We start from the raw sequence: 22,621 nt of genomic DNA on the forward strand, positions 1-22,621 counted from the left end.
AGTAGTCTTTCCAAAATTCCTTATACAAGAAACATCCTAGAAAGTAGCAATGACGTTATTTTAAATCAGACTTAGGAAAGTACTACATAACATTATGATTTTTTTAAATATAAAATTGATCTCACGTTCAAACTCAAAAAAATAATCGCTCTCATTTGATTGCCATATTTTATTTAGAACAGCATTTTGACATTTATTGCATTAACAAAACATGGAACTGGGACCTTTCCACTCTCTGAAAGCTGCAGTGCTACATTAAGCGACTAGAGCAACACGGCCATCCTGCCTTGTACGAATGTGGATATGATTATATTTGCGTGCCTTCTGTACATTTCTGTAAAAGGAACATTGTCAGTGATCAGAAGTAGCAATATAATAGCTGTGCATCTGAGCTCCATTCCCTCTGCATAAGAAATAATTGGAGACAGAGTTGTAAAAGGATGCTAAAATACTGAGGGGCCCGAACATACAGGGCCTGATTACTGAGAGGATATTCCAGGAATCTGATATTGACTGCAGATTCAACAGCTTTGCAAGGACTGTGCGCAATCTGGCATTGAATGGTTTGGCATAATGGAATTTATTTAAATATCATAACTAACTATATTGAAATCATATGGCTGAAAGCATATATTAGGTAGGTAAGGTAGGTGAAGAAGTGTGGCTCAAATGGTTAGAGCGGCAGACCCTGATGCAGAGGTCTGACCCGGGACCAGGGTTCAATACCCGCCTTGGCGGGTCTTGGGCTCAACATCCTCGGACCTGACAATTCTCGCCTCGGTGCCTATTCTAATCATGGGTCCCACTCTGCGACTCCGGGCAATAGCTTGCTTAATCTCCACAACGGCCCCAAAAGCGCTGGGATGCCTGGTTTCACCCTGGGGGTGCCCAGGAGTGGACACTCACAGGGAAAACCAGGAAGGGTTCCTAAGCGGTATACGGACAGCGCCGGGACACTACCTCAGGGAAGTAGCTGTGCGCTCTATAAATACCGGTACATTTACATTTACTGGACTAACAGAGTAGAGGTGTCTGATGAAATGTGTTTGGGACTTTTATAGCAATCACTCTGATTTTTGGAATGACTAATATGATTTTCATTTTAATTATTATTCTGATGCACATGATTTGTAGTCCGATAAAGCATACTAAATAACAATGTGCAATGGAACAACAGCTATTGTGTGTGTCTGCTGTTTCAAGGAATCAGGGTCGGGCTCTGTATTGTATACACTGTACCCTCTGCAGATAAGAGATCGTTTGACAGGGTTGGCTGACGCCTAACACTTTCTATCTAATTGAGCATAACTCAGAGAGAGCACTGAGAGCCAATTTTCCTCTCGGACTTTTAGAAATATACTGAGTATGCCCCCTAACAACTAGTGAAGACAACACAGCAATTGCATACAAGCCAAGCACTGCAACCTAACTCCAACTAAGAATAAAGAATTTCTAAGCAGGGAAGTGAAAAAGACAAACTAAGACAAAAAATACATGTGAAATGAGGTTTTTCAGGATATGTTTGACTTGTGAAGAGAAATAAAATAATTGTTATTAATCCAATGTCACAGTGTGATTGATCTGTTGGACAAATGATGACCAGTAATTTTCCAGAGAGACAAGGCACACTAAGCTAAATTTCACAAGGTACTGTGCTTAACAAATCAACATCTCAGCATTTCATTTAGACATAATGAATATCTGTGTTCATAACCCGTATGAGTAAAAATATTAACAATAAACATAAAAATAAGAAAATAAAACAAAAGGGATGAAGGGTTTAAATGTTATGGGCAAACAAAAAGCTAATACAAATAAGTCTTCAATATTAAAAAGCCTTCACATTCAGTTTACAGATAATCAACAGTAAAGAAATACATTAGGCAGATAAAATATTTCTGAAGTAGTGTTGCATCAAAGATGAACTGAAAAGTTGAAAACAGTATAAATGTGTCTATGAAAATTAATTTCCAAAAATAAATATTTAAAATTAGATGGAACAAAATAAGTGCAAAAATATGTCTCTAGCGTTAACAATCACTGACAATTATTAATATTTTTTTTAAATAAATAGTTTGACACATTGCCTAATACAAATATCAACAATTAAAAAATGTTTGTATATAATTACTTAATGAATTAGTGGAAACAAGTACAAAAAATATGAAAAGGATGAAAATAGGACATAAGCTATGCACCACGTGCAACACACTGTTTGATACTAGATAAGTGTGTATGTGAAGCTGAATGATTTTAAATATAAAGTTGAGCCAAGATGGCCACACTGTAGGAGCTCTCGGCTGCAGCTCCTGGGGTTTGGGATCACCTTTCGGTAAATATACCTAGCTTACCCCCCACACTGTGCTTTGACTCAAATAGCAACCATTACGCAATCAACAGCCTAAAAAGCACGTACAGGACAGTCACCTACCGGACAACCACTTACTTGGTGCCCTGATCGTTGTCTCGGTACCACTGCGCTGGTCGACTCGCCACCAAGTGGTTGTTGCAGCGGAGAAGCGCAGAGAAGACTGGCTCCATCCCCAGCCTCACGGAGTGGGATACACAAAAAGACGGATCCGTGGAGACCGGCTGCACTGCTTTGGACACACAGCTACTGCCTAGGGGAACGCACTAGGCTGGAGATCTTCCCTGCCGCATGGTCTCGGGACCAAGAGCAAAATAGCGGCCTTGCGATAGACGCTTGCATGAGTGACCCCGACGTGCTATCGATGCACTGATAGCTACCTTGCCCCTCTTGGTACCACGGTAAGTGTTTTGTGTTTTGGAAATTTACGCGCACACCAGAAAATGCCTGGACTTAAAATGGCAGACGGCAATCAACACCCGTAACAGTGACCCTAACTTTCAATCTATGCACCGATAGCCATTCGGTGCCATAGATGTGCAATCGCAGCACTGATCGCTACCTCGCACCTCTTGGTGCCGCGGTAAATGATTTGGAAATCTATGAGTACACCAGAAAATTTCCTGGTCCTAAAATGCCTACCGGCAATCAACCCCCGTGCAACAGCGACCCTAACTTTCTGTGTGCAGATAGACATTGAGTGTCGCAGATGTGCAATCGCTGCACTGATAGCCACCTCGCCCCTCTTGGTGCCACCGTAAGTGTTTTGGAAATTTACACATACACCGGAAAATGCCTGGACCTAAAATGGCAGCCGGCGATCAACCACTGCAAAAGTGACCCTAACTTTCAATCTTTGTGCAGATAGCCATTCATTGCCACAGAAGTGCGATCGCTGCCCTGATAGCTACCTCGCCTCTCTTGGTGCCTACGGTAAATGTTTTGCAAATTTACACACACACCAGAAAATGTCTGGACCTAAAATGGCGGCTGTAATCAACCCTGCAACAGTGACCCTAACTTTCAATTTATGTGCAAATATCCATTCAGCCCAGCTTGATGCCTCAGCAAGAGGTGGACATCGGAAAATGCCTGGACCTAAAATGGCGGCTGGAAATCAACCACTGCAACAGTGACCCTTACGTTCATTGTATGTGCAAATAGCCTTCAGCCCAGCGTGATGCCTCAGCGAGAGGTGGGCAATTTAGATAATTTTCACCATGTTAACTCCTCCACTTCACGATCCTCATATGAAAATGCCTGGACCCAAAATTGCCTGAACCTAAAATTGCGGCCGGAGATCGACCCTCATCGAAGTGTCACAGATGGGTCAGGGAACTGGCCGCCCCTGATCATGCACCTACGGAGAACGACGGCGATGTAGGAGCCTGCAGAGCTAGCGGAGGCAGATCCAATGAGATTCGCGATGGCAAACTCATTGTCCGGTGAGCATGCCGCCTGGGGCGTGTCGGGTTCCTGTCTCCTGGGGTGGTATCCAGGCTCCTGCTGTGCCAACAATGGAGACTTGAGATGGCAGGCTCCATGTCCTGTGAACGTGCTGCATGGGGAGGGGTCCTGGTTTCATGCTGTGCAGCCTAGGGGGCCCTCCCACTTTGCCTCCCTTCCTACATATAGCAAGGGCAGCGCTGGAGCGTGCATGGAGCAGGCGGGGCTCTCTGGGAGTGCTTTATTAGGATCTGGAGACCCAATGTCACTACAGGGTTTTCTCAGTAGTGTCAACAGTTGAGTACGACAACTACAGGGAGCGGAGGGGGTGTTTTCTGAGCCAGTTGCAAAGGCTGCAGCCCCCACCCCGTACAGAGCGCAGAGAACATTCAGTCAATCCGTTTTTTTCTTCTGGACTTCAATCTTATTTTTTGATACGGTCAGGTCCAGAACCGAAAAGGGCTTCACTGTCGGGAAATAATGAAAAGAGAAAGAAGACTGGCAGTCTTGATTGGATTCATCTTTTTGCGCCCATTTCCTACTGTTTCTTTGCCACTAGTCTTTTGCCTAGGTTGCTACGGCACTTGTTGGATGCCTCACTAGAAAACTAGATACATGACTACTCTTCCTACACTGCTCCCTATGCCCCCTTTTGGGGTTTTACCGTGCTCAGCTTTACTCCCGTATAGCCTAATGTGCTCCTCATACAAAGTCTACTGCACCTCCACTTACTGATTCACCCCTGCAGTTGCGTTATAAATACGCTTTGGTGAGCTGACTCTCGCTCCCCTGCCTTTTACCAGGGCCCCTTCCTAATTGGTCTACCTTTTCTCCCCCACTCTCTTATATCTACATCCTGAACCCCTTTGCTTGCTTAACTGTTTCCTCCTGAGCGCCACATTCATCATGGCACAAAATGCTTACCATGCCTCTAACCCATTAGCTTAATAAGGCGTGAACTCTTTTAAGATTAACTACCCACAACCTATCTGTAAATGCGAAGAAGTTTAAACACAATTCCCTCAAACGCTGGCCCGAAACGCTCATATCGGACACATATATCTCCAGTAAGGGCGCTATAGTGACAGACCTCATCTTCTACACTAACAGAAGAGCGCAATGGAGAAAGTCCCTCACCCCTATGCTTTGGTCCAAACAGCTGGCCTAAACTCTGCATGGCTTTCGTTTAACCACGCTTCCATCCCCCGCCCTTAAGGATGAGCTGACTATCTCCCTTTATAATATTGGTAATGTCCTTATTCACACCTCGGACCTGAATCTCAAGCGATTTAACTATCCCTTCTTGAGTATTAAGAATTCACTAACTAACTCCAACCCATCCACCCGCTGTCAGACCAGGACACCCACACCTTCTGCTTCCAAGGTGATAGACGTCCCATCCTCCCCTTATCCCGCGCTTCAATCTGTAAATACGCACTCCACAGATCTACCTAACTTAACAGAGGATATTCTTACCCCACATACCACGAACCCGAACAACCACTTCCTGCCTCACGTTGGCGATTGTTTAACTGACCCGAATACCACCCACCTGACGGCTGTCCCCACCATTGTGCCTCCTCTACCTTGCCTTACCTCTTATCCTCAGCCCCCTGCATCACCCACTGCTTGCCCCAACAACGGGGTTGATGGCTACCCTACCAACTCTAACACCCAGGTAGGCTCGGATGTTTTTTCCTTAGGCACTGGATCCTCCCTACTGCAGGGCCCGCAACTTAGTTGCTGTCTCATTCAGTTGACCAGTAACCGTCACTCACACACACTCTTTACATTCTCCATCTGCCACCTCTCCTAATTCCACTGTGCCTTTCCCTATTACCACTCCAGGCTCTGATTCTTGTCACAATCATGATTTTATCCCCCGCTGTAACTGTGCCAATGGTCCTTTGCAACCCTCTACTACCACTCTCACTGCTGAACCAGTCCTATACTCGCTTGTTAGCTCTGCGAATAATAGCATGCACAATCCCTACCTTGAGGAGAAGATTGCGGACCTCAAACATGATCTTTCAGTTGTAAAAGAGATGATGCAAAGCATACTTCAGTTCTCTTTGAAGATGGAGAAGCATTGTGTCTCACCCCCCGCACAGAGGAATGATATTTACAATTCACAGAATCTATTCTATTCAGCTAACGATCATCCCTCTTTCGGCTCCTCTATTAGTTCCAGCTGTAGCTCTAGGCCTTTACCTAATCATCAGTCTAGGCCCCATAGACCCTTACCTCAGCTATCCGAAGAGGACAGTCTCGCCCTTCTTTTCTCTTACACTGACTCGAGGATGGTCTCCTCCTCCAACTTTACTCTCAACATCTCCTCAATCATTGCGGACCGTGACAGGGAAGCACAGAATGGTGAACAAAGGAAATCTACTTCACATAACCGCCTCTCTTCAAGAAGTGGTCACTTCCAATCTACACGTCAAATTGATGCTACTCAACTGTAGATCAGCTGTGAAACTTGCAGCTGAAATTTCAGAGCTCATCATTGCGCAAAGCCTGGACCTTCTGATCATCACTGAAACCTGACGACTCGATGATACCTCTTCCCCAATTCTTGAGATCTTAATCCCCCCTGACTACTCCATTCTCAGAAGTGATCAACTTGGTAAAACAGGAGGGGGCATTGCTTGCATTCATTGCGCCAACCTCACAGTAAAACAATCTATGTGTTGTGTTACCCTCCTGTGAACAGCTAGTCACTGAAATCTGGATTAAAGGCAAAAAGAGCTGTGTGCTGCACTCGATCTATCACCCTCCTGGTGACAATCTGGTATTCATAGAGCAAATAATGGAGGTCATCAGCTCGAGCTCGGATCAACTCTGCCACATATTCTTCAGAAACTTTAACCTTCTTTGGAATGGCACAAATGATCCTACTGTCTGTTCCTTTAAGACTTTCCTCTCTGACCTTAACCTCTCACAGCTCTGTAAAGGTTCTACACACAATAAGGGCACCACTCTCGACCTTATCATTGCCAAAGACAAGTTCATACAAATAGGCAACATCTTACCCTGTGACTGGTCTGATCATTTTCAAATTCCCTTCCTCATCTTAGATAAGGGCTTGGGTAGACCGGGTCAACCCCGTAAAGTAAACAACGGACTCACAATATGAGAGACCTCAACATAAATATGCTAACTTCAATCACCAAAAATAGACTACAGCCCTCCCCCCCCACCCCAATACAACCAACCTTGACGATTTCTCGGATCATTACATTAACACGCTGTCTAGCATTCTTGATTCTATTACACCGAAGCAGCTCAAAAGGATTCCCGTCAAATTGTCCAAGCAGTGGTACAATGGTTCCTTAAATGATGAACGGCGCAATCTTAGTCTATCTGAGAGACTCTTGAGAAACACGCCCTCCACCACAAATCTCACTCAACTTAGAAAAGTGAGAAGCACCTACAACAAACACATTTGCCTGGCTAAAACAGGCCACTTCAGAACTATATTGGATGGAACCAAAAAATAGACCCAAAAAACTCTTTGAAATCATTAAGGAGCAATCTAACCAGTCTTCCAAGCAGATATCTACTCCGATATCCCTGATCCCTAATGGTGATGAGTTCACAGCCCACTTCTCTGAAAAAACAAGGAAAATAGATTGGAGCTGCTACTGGTCACCCCAACTTTGTTACCTAAGAAACTGCCCACAGGATCAGCGGGGCTGGCAGAATCCTCGACAATATCCTCGCTTTTGGGCTGCTCCCTCAAAAACAACACCTCTTGGAACTCTTTTCTCCTCCTAGGTGACACGTAGCTCCTTCACAACATAGCATCCCTTAAACCCTCCAACCATTTTGGTGATCCTTTACCCGCTAAGCTTTATAAAGATTTAAATTCAACCATTCTCCCTCTGTGGTCCAGGATCGTTCATGAATCCCTCTTACAGTGAAAGATTCTGGATTGTCTAAAGGTTGAGCAAGTTGCACCCATTTCTAAGAAGCCCAATGCAGACCCAAATAGCTCCTGACCAGCGGCGGTTCTACCATGGGGGCGTTTGGGAGCCGCCGCCCCCCCTGCTTTCTCGCCGTGCGAGTAGAAGGCAGAAACAAATGGTAGTTATTTATTTATAACTACCATTTGTTTCTGCCTGCCCTTCTCGCACGGAGAGAAAGCAGTCAGCAGAACTTCCTGATTACGAGTCGAGCCTCAGGGCAGGGGGGAGTGGCTTGGGGGAGTGGCTTGCCCACTGTTGTTAATACTGACTGTTTGGACAGCCTGAGAGGCTGTCCAAACAGACAGTATTAGCAACAGTGGGCAAGCCGCTCCCCCAAGCCTCCTCCCACTCTCCGTTCTGCAGGATGCAGACTAGGAGAAATGACGCGGTTAGGGCAGCCGGCCGAACCAATCAGCGCCGGCTGCCATGGAGGGGAGGGAGGCTGCCTGCCGCCTTCAGTGACGAGAGCCCACACCACGTCAGACGCAGCGGGCGGCGGCATTCAAAATCCAGGTCTGCAGTCTCGGGACTCGAGTCGGGAGTCAGCGCGGGAAGCCAAGGTAAGTTTTTTATATTTATACATAGCACCAGGCAGCCTCACTCCACAAACCCTGAGAGAGATAGAATCATGCGTGCAGTCGAAGTCTAGAAATGTCTGCTTGGAACTGGTGTGTTTAAACAAATAACTTTATTATTTTCTGTTTTGAGTTAAGAAAAAAGACAGCGCGGCGGCGGTTTCTTTACATTGTGGCAACCTGGCATCACACCAGCACACCCTGTATTGATTGACTGGGCACACCCAGTACTTCCTGAGCACCTCCTGCACATAGCTCGCCCTGCGAGGGGACGACGCAAACACAGTCCGGTTAATTTTATAGTTATGCATTCTGACAACTTTTTATGGCAAACGACCTGTGCTATTCTTAGCCGAGGACTTCGAATTGCAAACAACCTCGGCTAAGAATAGCACAGGATGTGTGAGATACGAACGCGGGCCCTGTGTGGTCTCGAACAGTAGGCGCAGCAGGTCACAGACTGGGGTATTATGTAATGCAAATGTTTGCAATGTAATCGTGAGGTACTCATCTTTAACTTGCGATTTCAAGAGCAGCCTATGTTAAATGAAGTGTAACGTGCAGCTGGCGATTATTTTCAACCCTATTGTTTTAAAATAATGTAGTCAGTCTAAATCGATGGCATGGGTGGAAGCAGGAATGAAGCACGGTATGGAACAATTTTAAATGTGTTTAATAATTTCAAGACTACATATCCTAATTACTTTGATAAATATCCTTGCTTTCCTGAAATGTGGTTTAACTTGCACCATTTGGTCCTTTTTTTGTTGTTCTTCAAGATTTTCTTGGCGTGAAGATCCCGCAGTTCCCCTTTAGTCAATCAGGTTCGCTTGCGACACAACACACATTCAGACCCTTCCTTTACGCCCCTCCACTTTCAAATGTCACCAGCCGCCACTGCTCCTGACCTATAACCAGCAGTATGACACTAACTAAATTGCTTGAAAAATGCGTCCATTCACAGCTCTGCAACCACATTGAGAGATAACAACTCCTTGACCCCCATCAGTCAGGTTTTAAATCAGGGCACAATACTGAAACAGCACTTACGCACAGTGTTGATGACGCCTTGAGAGCCCTTGACCAAAATGTCCCTTGTCTCCAGATCCTTCTGGACCTGTCCTCAGCCTTCGATACCATCAAACATAAAAACCTGATTGATCTTCTTCAACACAGGATGGGTTTCTCTGGCCTGGTCCTGAATTGGTTTGCCTCCTTCCTGCATAACCGCACGCAGAGTATCAAAGTTAAACATTCCCTTGCTTCCAGTACTCCTGTCACCATTGGAGCCCCCCAAGGATTTGCGCTATCGCCAACACTCTTCAACCTTTTTATGGAGCCACTTTCTGTCATTCTGAATCGAGCAAACATTCAGTACCACATGTATGCGGATGACATGCCACTATATCTGAAGTTCTCCTCTCATGAGGACATAAAGATATAAAATGCTCCACTTGCACAAAGCCAACAATGGTTAGCTCAGAACCATCTCCTACTAAATACTCTCAAAATTGAATTTCTTTTGATCTCCCCACCCAATCGCTCGGCTCCTATCCTTGACTGGATTAAACATCTCACTGCTCTGAATTGCACCCCATATGTTGTAAACTCTGCCAAATCTTTAGGTATCACCTTGGATAAACAATTAAACATGCAAGCGCACATTAGTGCTACTACGAGGCGAGCCAATTTCCAACTTAACACACTTAAGAAAATCAAACCTTTTCTCCCCCAGAAGACATCAGGCTGGCTGTTCAATCCCCGATTATCTCTAGATTGGAATATGGGATGGTGACCCTTGCTGGACTTCCCAAAGCCAGTCTGGCCCCTCTCAGATCCACCCTGAACGCATCGGCTAGACGCATAACGGCCTGGAGAAAGTATGACCACATCTCCCCCACCCTTCTGCAACTAAATTGGCTATCTATTGAAGCCAGAATCCAACTCAAGATAGCTTTCCTAACTCATAAAGCCATACATTACAACACCCCATACTACCTGGCAAATAAGCTTGAACTATCAGGCTCCAGCCGGAACCTTATAAGTACATCCACCCTTCTCTTGAAACCTCCAAGATTCAAAAAGAAAAGATATTACATGCTTTCACTGGTTTTGCGCCGAGAATCTGGAACTCACTGCCATCTGAGATCAGATCCAATCCTTCCACTACATCCTTTAAAAAATTGGTCAAACGACTACTCCTGAATGAACGTTAACAACATCAACTTGTGATCATGCTCTTGTTTTTATTAATTCCCTAATTCTTGTTGTACTACACTGATGCGTTTTATTGTATGCTTTTATGTTATCTGTATCTAGTCCCCTATGGTTCCTTAATTGCATTAACTGGTGATCTTGTTCTTGTTTTTGTTAGAATTCACAGATTCGCATAGTACTTCTCTATTGTGTGATGTTTTTGCTCTTCGTGTTATTGGGTACCAATGATACCCCCAACTCTTAACCTGCACTATTTCCACTACGTTGTAACCTCACCTACGTGCAGATTGTGTTTGTACCCTTGCTTGCTTCAACTCTGTACAACTCTCTGATACCCATGGCTCTTGTTCTCGCTCTATAAAACTATTCAAATAAATATGTTTTATAATTAGACAGAAAATTGTAACCAGGACCACCTGAAGGCTTAATCCAATTTGGGTATCATAAACCCATATAGCTTTTCTGTGAGGTCTTGGTCAATGTCAATATATCAGTCAGAGAGGATCAGATGGGCATAAACTTCCAGACCGCTGCCTGGATTTGGTGGTTTGGGAGCTCACATACATTTTGGTGTAACTCAGAATTAAAGCAGAGGCTTGCAACAGGTCTGAGTTCCTGGGTCTCCATGTGGATGTATAAGGTTCAGGTTTTAATATAGGATATGGTGTTTCTATGATAGTGATTTATCATAAATATTTTGGCTAGAGCTCCACTGTATAGAAAAACTCCGGGGTGGTCCAACTTCAGAAAGTCAATTTACAGAAGTCCATTTCATCCTTTCCAGCTGGTTAGAGTTCACTTCAAGATTACAGCACGTAAATTAACTGAACGTGCTGCATAAAGATGCAGGTTCCTCTGGACAAGCAAGACAGTTTCCGGGCGAAAAAATTAGTAGGTCAAAGGTCCTTCAGCAGTCAAGCAAACTCACAGTTGGGCACGTGCCCATGGCCTGGTTCATGGGTATGGCACAATCCATTTCAAACAGAAGAATCTAGGAAAACTGTCTAAACAACTCAAAAATAATTTCCTTCCACATTTAAAGATAGACCAGTATTTCTCTTATGGCAAAGTAGAGGACAAGGGAATTTTATGGGCTTATGCGTTACGATACTTCTAAGCAATTTGTTTCAGAAAATGATCTACTGTGAAATAATTTCCTACAAAAACAAGTTACATTTATTTCACTTATATCGCAAGTGTGTGTGTGTGAAGTTAACATTTCAGCACTTATACTCTAATAACAGTTGTAATTGCATTTGAAGGAATTCTTTGTATTTGTAAATAGCCTTTCCTCTTCTGAAAAATATATCTGCATAATCAATATTTTCCTAGAAGAAGCACAAGACACGGGAAGTTTATCAGATCTTATGTGATTCCTTGGAGCCAACAGGTTTCCTGTGGTTAAAAAATGTTTCCTTGCATGATTCATTCACACCTGTTTGCTAGAATGGTTGTACTTCCGTTAAGAGGAATTCTTTGATTTGCCACTGCTAGCAGATTCTCTTCTAGGCACCTCAATGTAGGCTAATTGGCTTTCTTCCCAGTGTACGCAGTTAAAGATGCTATTAAATTTGTTTGTCTGGGGGAAAAAAGGGAATTATGATGTTAGTTATATGTCAAAATGGAAATCTGTTTGAAAATGTGTACACTCCAGGAAATATTACTTCTGGGACTCGTTTAGTAAATCATTAGCTGCTACCATTAGAAAGTCATACATTCCGAGGTTTCATTCTTGAAGAGGTGAACCAGAATTCTACTAGCTGACTGTTAGGAATTAATAAATCACAAAGGCATTCAAAATTAGAGGAAGAACAAATGTGTATTATATGTGCTCGTATGAAACTATAATCTCAAAACTATGCATATCTCTAATTGTCCAAACGTTATGCAGTCTTGACCCTTGTTTTTATGTATGTTTTATTTGTATAATCTAAAAAGGCAGCCGCACTTCAGAAAGTGTTAAAGGCAAAGATACAATCAACAAGTGATAGGGAGGTAGCTAGGTTCTAGAAGCAGAAGAAGCAGACAGATACTGCTTCATGTGTTAGTGTTCTTTAGAGAGTTTCATATTCACCCCATTGGTAAATTGGACAGTTACCTTGCTCAATGTCAAGTCATGGATTTTATTTATTTATTTATTTATTTTATTGTTTTATAGAGTGCAAACTTGACCCGTTAGGGTATCAGAGCGCTTTACAGGGGATCACATTAGGTAAGGAATCACATTAAGGGTAGAGGACATGTATATACAGTTTACATTTAAATAACTCCAGATAAGGCCCAAGATTTCTTGATGAGGTAGCTCAGTATTTCAAAGGGAGTCTCTAGTCTGTAGTTGGTCAAGGTGTATGTGTTGGTAAGAGGCAGCATTTAGGAGAGGAATTTACCCATAAGGAAGGTTTTGGCCTCCTTTTTGAAACGTGCCAGAGAGGGGATTCTTCTGATGGCTGGCGGGCGAGAGTTCCATATTCTTGGAGCGGATCCAGAGAAAGGCCGGTTAAAAGGTTATTTTTTTCCAGAACCGTGCAGGTTGGAGTAAGAGGTCTCTGGCGGACAGGGAGTTTCTGATTCCGCCAGAAGCCACCAGTTTCTGTGTGAGATAAGCAGGGGAGTTTGAGTATAATGCCTTGTTTGTGTAATGAAAGCCAGTTTGAGTTGTATTCTGGCCTCGAGGGGAAGCCAGTTCAATGCTTTCAAGTGTGGAGTTATATGGGCAAATTTTTTTGAGCTCGTAAGCAGTCTGGCAGCAGCATTAAGGCAGGCTTTTAAGGGTGCCAGGGAGATCTTGGGTAAACCAGAGATGGTGGAGCAGCCATATTCCAGTCTGGAGATTACTAGCATTTGGACTGCACTTTTTAGGTCGGTAGTGTCAAGGAAGGGTTTCAGTTTCCAGAGGTAGCTCAAGTGGAATCTGGCTGATTTGGCCATCGAGTTGATGTGGTCTCGCATGTTCAACTTGCAGTCATGGGTTATTCCCAGAGATTTTGCTGAGTCCACGATGGTCGGTGGGCAATCTAGGGGTGTGATAGCCTTGATCCACATCTGCGTCTCGGGATTGGTTTTTGGAGGGGAAATTAAGTGAAATTCTGTTTTCTTAGCGTTGAGCTTGAGTTGATTGGAGGTGAGCCAATGAATGGTTGATTTCAGGGCCTCATTCAGGGAGAGAATATCCTCGAGAGAGAGAGGAGGCTTTGATGTAGAGCTGGGTGTCGTCCGCATACATGTGGTAGGAGATATTTGCTGAGCTTAAAACTTGAACAAATGGTTCGAGGTAAAGGTTGAAGAGGGCAGGAGACAGGGTTGATCCTTGGGGGACTCCGACTTTGACCGGAGAGGGAGCAGAAAGGTTGCCATTGATTAGGAATTGCTGCGATCGGTTTTGAAAGAAGAATCTAAACCATTCTAGAACAGAGTCATTCAAACCCATCCTGAGTTTGAGGCGTTTGATTAGTTTTTCGTGGCTGATTTTGTCGAAGGCCGAGGATAGATCTAGGAGGATTAGAAGGCACGTTTTCCCTTGGTCCAAAGCTTGGAGGGCATCGTCAACGATGTGGAGCATGGTCGTTTCAGTACTGTGCCCAGGTCTGAATCCAGATTGGAAGTCATCGAGAAGGTGGAAGTTGTTAATGTGTTGACTTAGTTGCTGTTGTACACACTTCTCCAACACTTTGGCTAAGCGGGGGATGTTGGAGATAGATCTGAAATTATCTGGATTGGCTGGGTACAGCGTCGGCTTTCTCAAGGTTCACTTTCCAATACTAAGTCCAGCGTCTTTATCTACTGTTCAACAGGCCTGCAACACAAGGGGTTGCAATGGAAGATAAGGGCTTATTCTCTTTATTAAATTGAATATGCAGTGGAACAGTCAATTTAACAGGGATGTCTTCACCTCAGAGGTCCAAAATCGGGGATGTAGAAAGTGGAAAACATAAGGGTTTAACCAGTGCAGATAGACTTTTTCACACATTCTCCTAGAACTACTGTCTTGGAAGATATCAAAAATACATTTTGTTTCTTTTTTGTTGTTGGAAAGGCTTCACAAGTCTAAATATAATTAGAAAAATGTTCTTAAAATTCCACCATTGAAAGTTTTTATCTTTAATCAAGTAAATTATTGTCTACTATTCGCTGATTTTTTTTTTAGCATTTACAGATTACAATCAAATAATTTTAAGAAAAGAAGTGCATACTACTCAAGCATTTGTTAAGAGAGTAACATTCCAAGAACTTTCTAACTGCACAACGGGCAATAGAGTTGGTGGAGAACCTTCCATCCTTCTGTACCACAGAATGATAACAAATGTCGGATATCCATGTTCATTTGTGTGTTGGTTTAGGTGGTATAACAAGGATAAGTAAAAAATGCAGTGCTTGCAAAACTAATATGTCATGCTGCGTCATAGTATATTAAACTAGTACCATCTGATATTTATTTTCGTCTCTCTTTTCAGATGAAAGCATACACACAATTAAAAATGGCAGGCCTCTACCCATCTGCCTACTGGGTAGGCCAAGCAGTGGTGGACCTTCCTTTGTTTTTCTTGATACTAGTTTTGATGATGGGAAGCCTGTTTGCCTTTCACTATGGAGTATATTTTTATGCTGACAAATTTGTTGCTGTAGTAAGTTATTTTTCTCCTTTTATTTGACAGTAGAGCAAAATATGTCTAGTAGCATTTTAACATTGACTGTTATTGGATGAAATATTGTTTTGTATCATGCATTACAAAGATTTAAGCTAGTAAGTGAGCATTCTTCTGTCATTTAAAATGTTGAGTAAAAATAAAATGTTCCTTGAGGCTATTCGAATACCATGCCCCACTTGCTGCTGTTTAACAAAATATTTCCGTGGGTCCCTTGCTCACTTTGCCACTGTATTCAAGATAGCCTGGCTGATGAAGGGTGTTAACCAGAAACCGATCCAGGATGCTTGTTTCTGGTTCAGGGAAGACCTGGCTTGGCAGTTCGGGCTGGACTGTTCCCATGAGGCACAGGGTCAAGACTGAATTGCATACAGCTGGGTCTGAACTGAGGTGGTGAAGTGAGCTAAAGAATGATGATGGATTCAACCCAGATATGTGACTGGGGGTGAGTGTCTGAAAAGTTTTAGCGCTCCGTCCATAATTTCCTTGTGTTTGCTTTGTTCGCCCTAAGTTGGTAGGGTATGCCCAGACATGGGTCCCTTGCAATCTTTGCCACTGGATTCCAGCTAGCCTGGCTGATGGCGGGTGTTACCCAGAAAATGGTCCCAGGATGCTTGTTTCCTTGTGTTTGCTTTGTTCGCCCAGAGTGAAACAGTGACACAAGACCTTGGTGTGGCTGGTGTTAAGTTATTCAAATGGAGAGGGTGTAGTAAGGCTTTGTATTCTGAACTTAGCCCTAGTCCTTAATAGCCCTATTCTGGGGGGTCGTCAAAAGAAGTCACCCGTAACTTGTTTGCCCTTGAAAAGCCATTACAGGAAGTTGCCTTCAACCTCTCTACCCTTGAAAAGTTGCTAAAGAAAGTCACGCTTAATCTCTGTGCCTCTTACCTTGGTACCTGGTCTGGACATTCTAACAGGAGGAGTTAAATATGTTGACAACAGGGGCGGCAGAGAGGAGCAGTGGTGAGAAAGGCAAAGTGGTGTAGGTTAAGGGGGATTGGCCGCATGACCCAGGGGATGTAGGTCATGGATGCAGGTGAAAGAAAACACCATGTGCACAACAGCAACCACAATATTCAGCATCCATAATGTACCACTGCAAATCATTGCAACATCTGGCACTCAGCAGTCCTTCCCATAAACAATGAAGGCACAATCAAAACATTTCGCACATTTGGGAGGCAGGGACACTTGAAGGTCTTCTCAACACAACACCGAAAGCTCAAGATTTGTGAGCTCCAGGGAGAGAGATCAAGGCAGAATGTAGGAGTGGGGTAGTGTGCGAGCTGAAGACCTCCTCTTTCAGACCACATCTAAAAAAAAATCTTGATCCTTCTGATCCTGCAAACTACAGATACATTTTGTTTGGTCCAGTCCTGGTTAAGTTGACTGAGAGAGTGGTCATCGTCCATTCTTTTTAACATCACTGAGGAAAATAAGTGTGCTCTCAAAACAACAGTTTGAATTCTGACCAAGCAGAGGCACACAACAGCCCACATATCTCTCTGGGAGGATATGAAACTTACAGTGGGTCTATCAGCAGTGTTCACCGTGGTCCACCAGCAAACACTACTGCTCACAGGCTGTAAAGTCTTTTGACATGCAATAATTCCCTGAAATGGATTGCCTCTTACCTTAAAAGCAGACTAGTTCTGATAACTGATATTTTTATAGTTTTTTTCTGTTTACTGACAATGTACAGGGACACATGACATATTACATATTACATATATCGGGTGATAAATATTGCCGGTAACACACCCCTGTTTTTCTTTTATCTATATCGCTGTAGTTGTACAAAAGTTCAGGTGTGCTTGCGGATCTTTGGTGGTGGGCGTGTTGGCGGAATGTTTTTCTGAATAACGTCCAGGGCAGCTGAATTCGGAGCACAGGGTTCACGGTTAAATCCCGGGCTCCGGCGGCAGCTCAGCCCAGCACCATGCGACTCTGGACAATAGCTCACTTAATTTCCACGACGGCCCCTGCACCTTGAGACCCGTAAGGGTAAGTAGTTTGCGCTTTACAAATACGGATTTTACACCTATGTGGATAAGACACAAATCACTGTAAAAAGTATTTGATCATATCTAATCCAACCAATCATGACATTAATAAAACATTTTGGTTCAGCCAACTGAATGTATTAGTTCACTTTCTAAGAACTCAATGCCAGATGGGCAGGCACACTTTGATGAAGAGATGCAATATTCACAGCTGCCGAACTGGAGGACCCTACTTTGCCCATCTCTGTTGGTCCCGTACCAATCTAATCACCTCTCACCTGTTAAACTCTCAGCTTGAAGGCTGACTTTGACACAAGTCATCCAGGCACAGAACTGCCACTGCCGCCCCAGCCTGTAACCATTCCCACCAACATAACAGCGTAAAGTGGACACCCTTCCGCTCAAACCGGCATAAAAGGATACGGACCAAAAAAATCACATTAATCAGGGGTCTGCCGAGCTAATATAGTCAACCGACAACAACGATATACCTACACGTCTGTCTCTGACACTGCTTTAATTCATCAAACTACTATGCGCAGTCCCTCAAGACAGCAAAATGCTTCATACACAGGCACACTTATTTAGAACGCCCTTTCATCCAAACAGCACCGGCTGGTGTAGCTTGCTACCTGCCTGGAAAGGCCCGTTGATTCCCTGTGAAGGCTATGACGCGTGATATAAATATTGCAGTACAGGGCAACTTTAACTCATTATACTTATGCACCGCAGCATGTCCTTGAAAGAAACTAGCTCTCAGCAGTAATTCCGACAAACAACAAAGGCACGACAAAAACATGTTTCTACTACCATGGGAAGCTAGGACACTCGATCGTCTCCTCAGTGCAACACCAAAAGCTGCTTAAGATAAGGTGCGCTTGCGGGAGGTGAAGACACCGAGGTAGGGTGGAGAAGAGGGAGGTTACCGGAAGGACACCGAGCTCATTGTAGTGCTCTAAGTAAGATGCTTGCATTAGTTCTCCATCTTGAGACCTGCCCTGAACTGTACCTCCGGATGGATGGCTGTGTAACAATTTTATATATGTCATGTCACTTATTTGTTCACCTCTTGACCCTATGAGGACAAGTACGAATAATCGGTCCAAACAATGTGGAGAGATGAACCGTAACTGATGTTTGTTTCATACCAGCTACAAGCCATTTTTGACCCTTTATGTATATTTATTTTTTAGCTTAATATAAAGCGTGCTTATTTACAACCACTCCTGGTTATAAAGAATGTCTTTCTGAAGAGAGCTGCCTACAAAATCTCGGGAACTCCAAAACGAATGTTTACTTTCTAAAAATGTGATACAAAACGAGTAGTTGCATTATATTTACTTTATTTCTTTCCTCGTGCATTGACTTCTCTTTCAATGGTCTTTTTTGCAGGTATTTTGCCTTTTTGGTTATGTTCCAGCAGTAATCCTGTTCACTTACGCAGTTTCTTTCACCTATAAAAACGTGCAGAACACTCAGGAGTTTTGGTCATTCATCTTTTCTGTGGTAAGTAGCACAGATTGAGATGGTTTATTTTCAGGGTATGTTTTGCATCTGGGGCCTCGGCACATTACAAGTGAGTGTCCGTAAGCCACTCCTAGATAACCAAACATAATAGTACGGTTTATTGGTATTTTCTCTTTATTAGTCAATTTGGCAGCATGTAAAATGTGCTTTATGACTTAATCATATCAGTGTTTTCTGATTCATAGAAAGCACTGAAAAAAACTATTGGAATCGGGTAAGCCAGGGAAGTGAATAGAGACGAAACCGAAGCATTGCACAGTTTGAAGAATAGAGATTAAGTTGAGCCTTATGGTTAAAGCTAACCTTTTAAAGGGAATGCATGATTTGAGATAGCCTGCGAGCCGGGGCAGAGAGAAGGCTTGAAGCAAGGTAAAGCTCTATCTTGGCTCCAGAGAGTATACTGTATCTGATGCATACCTGTATCTGAGGTGGTATGGTGAGGTAAGATGTTGACTTATGAAGAACTAGAAGGAAAGTGTAAGACTGCATCTTGAGACGTAAGTACGAGCTGAGAAATGGCTGCATCAAGTGCATCCTTATAGACCCTGATTGCACCTATGGAGTGGCTGCATCACGGTGCATTAACGCTTACTTGTCTGCCTCCCAGGTCTCCAAGCCCTCCCAACGCAGCATGTCCCTGAATGGCTTGCTAAAGCTTAGTGGGATTTCAGGCAAGTGTCTAGGACTATGCACCATGAGTCATAGACTACGATGAAATCTCACATATGCTATCTGTAACAGCCCATTAGCATCATGTGGGGTCCGCAAATACGGGAGGAAGATCTGATGGACCATCAATTGTGCTTGCGCACAGTGGTGGGACATCACAACTCCTCCATGAGTTGCCCTGCAAACCAGCGCGCAAACTACTGCAGCTGCGCTGCCAAATAATAATGCTCAAAGTTCAGGGCACCCAAGCCCCCCTTGCCCATGGGCAATTGTAGTTTACTGAGCACAACCCAACACCTACCCTTGTTCTAAATGAAACTCCCAGTGCTGAATGTAAGGTGTGGAATGTGGATTTGGGGATACGGACTGGGGAAGCATTACCATCTTGGATAAAGACACTCTACCCTGTACTGTGAGTGGCAAGGCACTCCAAAATGCCGCTTGGGATTGAAGCAATTCTATGGTTCTGGTAAGGTTGCCGTCAATAATGTCCAGTGTTTCATGGCATATATTTATTCCGAAATAGCGGAATGTGGCACTTCAAACAGTAATAATCAATCAATCAATCAGAACATTTGTATAGCGCACTACTCACCCGGAGGGTCTCAAGGCGCTGGGGGGGGGGGGTCCGCTACTGCTCGAACAGCCAGGTCTTGAGCTGCTTCCTGAAGGCGAGGTGGTCCTGGGTCAGGCGGAGGTGGGTCGGGAGGGAGTTCCAAGTCTTGGCGGCCAGGTAGGAGAAGGCCCTTCCTCCTGTGGTGGCTCTTCGGATGCGGGGGACGGCGGCGAGGGCGTGGCTGGTCGATCGAAGCTGGCGCGTGGGAGCGTAGAAGTTGAGGCGGCTGTTGAGGTATCCTGGTCCTTGGTTGTGTAGGGCTTTGTGTGCGTGGGTGAGGAGCCGGAAGGTGATTCTCTTGTTGACCGGGAGCCAGTGCAGGTCTCTCAGGTGTCCGGAGATGTGGCTGCGGCGGAGGGATGTCCAGGATGAGTCGTGCTGAGGTGTTCTGGATCCGCTGGAGTCTCTTCTGGAGTTTGATGGTGGTGCCGGCGTAGAGGGAGTTGCCGTAGTCCAGCCGGCTGGTGACGAGGGCCTGGGTGACCGTCTTCCTGGTTTCGGTGGGGATCCATCGGAAGATCTTGCGGAAGATCTTGCGTAGCATTCGCAGGATGTTGAAGCACGACGAGGAGACGGCGTTGACTTGTCTGGTCATGGAGAGGGAGGAGTCCAGGATGAAACCCAGGTTGCGTGCGTGGTCAGTTGGTTTGGGTGCGCTGCCCAGGGCGGGGGGCCACCAGGAGTCGTCCCAGGCGGAGGGTGAGGATCCCAGGATGAGGACTTCCGTCTTGTCCGAGTTTCAAAAGAACACACAAGAAAATTCCTAAAACCAATTTAGAAAAATAGAGTTAATTTGAATAAATAAATCAAGTGCAAGACAACAAAAATCAAATCAGTAGATATGCAAGTTTAAAAAAGTCAGTGAAAATAGCGCCACAAAGCACAAATTGTGGCCATCTGGTCGCACCAGACTTGGACAAAGACACAAGTTCAGAGTGACCGCGATGGAGTGTGGGACAGATACAGGGGCCCTTTATGCCCGCTGAACAAAGTACCTTAATCCTTGTTGCGAAGAGATGCAAAGTCCCTAGTGGAGGATATGCCGCACATCAGAGGTGATGCGAGGTCCTTATGATCATGACTTTGATGTCCTGTTTCTTACAGAAACCTGGACACGAGTAGATAGCGAAGTAGAGCTTGGCTTAGCCTGTCCTCCAGGCTATAAAATTTATCATAAGCCCAGCCTGGATGGAAGAGGAGGAGGAGTAGGTTATATATACAAAGACATCTGGAATATTACCCCTCTCTGTGTAGAGGACATCCTGGGAATTGAGTCGCTGGGGATCTCACTCAAAGATACCAGTGTTGCCCTGTGCTCAGGCTTTCTGTGCTACAGACCACCAGGGAGTGCTGCTCATGTTTATCAAGAACTGATTGACGCCATATATAACTTATCATATTCTCACTCTAAGCTACTGATCCTCAGAGATTTTAATCTCTGGGAGAATGGCACCCTTGACACCGCTATTAAGGAACTTTGCCAAGCCTGCAAGAATGTCAATCTACAACAGTTGGTACTACATCCTACCCACCAGAAGGGCCATGTGCTTGACTTTATTTTTGCTGATGAAAACAAGATAGTTGTAAAGGAAATACTTCCTCAATGTTAGACAGACCATTTTCTAGTCTCCTTCACCTTAAAAGCTGATAGTCTTCAACAACACGATGCTGGTATGTCATTTACTCGTATTAGTAGGGAATCGTCCAAAATAGCAAAACTGACAGACCTTCCCCGGCTTGTTGATGACAGTTATGTCATGCACGACTCGGTGGAAGTGAATTATCTGAATTTATGCCATCAGATCACTAGTTCGTTAGACCAGTTAGCACCTTTGAGGAAAGTCAAAAGTCGAAAAAAACCTTCTGCTCCCTGGTACAAGGAAGAATTGAGGTAGATGAGGACCAGCTGTAAACAAGTGGAAAGGAAATTGAGGAGGAATTACCTAGAATCAGATAAAGTAGTCTTTAAAAAACTACTTCACACTTACAAGGAGTCGATAGGCAAGGTCAAATACCTTGAGGAGACTATTCTACACTTGGCTAATAAATCTCAAACTCTTTTTAGCCTAGTCCAATCCAGAATGTACTAAGCCTAACACTCCAGCATCACAGGAACTATGTGATGATTTGGCAATATTCTTCGAGGAGAAAATGAGTAAAATCTTAAATGGTCTTAAATCCCCTGGAGATGAGGATACGTGCAAGTATACTGGCAATAACACTCTAATAAATTATGGCATAACTGAGAGGGAACACGTGACAGTTCTGGACCATTTCCAGGTTCCCTCACAAGAGGAATTTAATGCAATTGCTGCCGGTATCTCCTCAGGCTCTCCTTTGGACGCACGCCCTCATAAGTTTTGGAAGCTCTTTGGTAGTGAACTTTTTCCGCACCTATACCATATTTGCTGTCAATCCTTAAGTAACGCTGTAGTTCCGGACTGCTGGAAAAAGGCAGTTGTTTCCCCACTGCTAAAAAAGGCTTCCTTGGATCCCCAATGTCCAGCTAACTACAGACCAATCTCCTTGCAACCTTATCCAATTAAGATTCTGGTGAGGGTAGTGACAAAATCTCTTTCAAAATACATC

At 44.2% G+C, this 22,621-nt stretch overlaps 1 protein-coding gene across 2 annotated transcripts in view; it reads left to right on the forward strand.

Moving 5' to 3' along the window:
* The window catches only part of ABCA5 (ATP binding cassette subfamily A member 5), a 1,464,780-nt gene that overhangs the window by 812,590 nt on the left and 629,569 nt on the right, over nt 1–22,621 (forward strand). For both annotated transcript variants that reach the window (XM_078654285.1, XM_078654286.1), the window contains exons 24-25: nt 15,026–15,196; nt 18,613–18,726. In XM_078654285.1, the coding sequence (XP_078510411.1) occupies nt 15,026–15,196; nt 18,613–18,726 (285 nt within the window). The remainder of the gene's footprint in view (nt 1–15,025; nt 15,197–18,612; nt 18,727–22,621) is intronic.

Source organism: Lissotriton helveticus, chromosome 7 (assembly GCF_964261635.1).
Source record: "Lissotriton helveticus chromosome 7, aLisHel1.1, whole genome shotgun sequence".
Taxonomy (NCBI): Eukaryota; Metazoa; Chordata; class Amphibia; order Caudata; family Salamandridae; genus Lissotriton; species Lissotriton helveticus.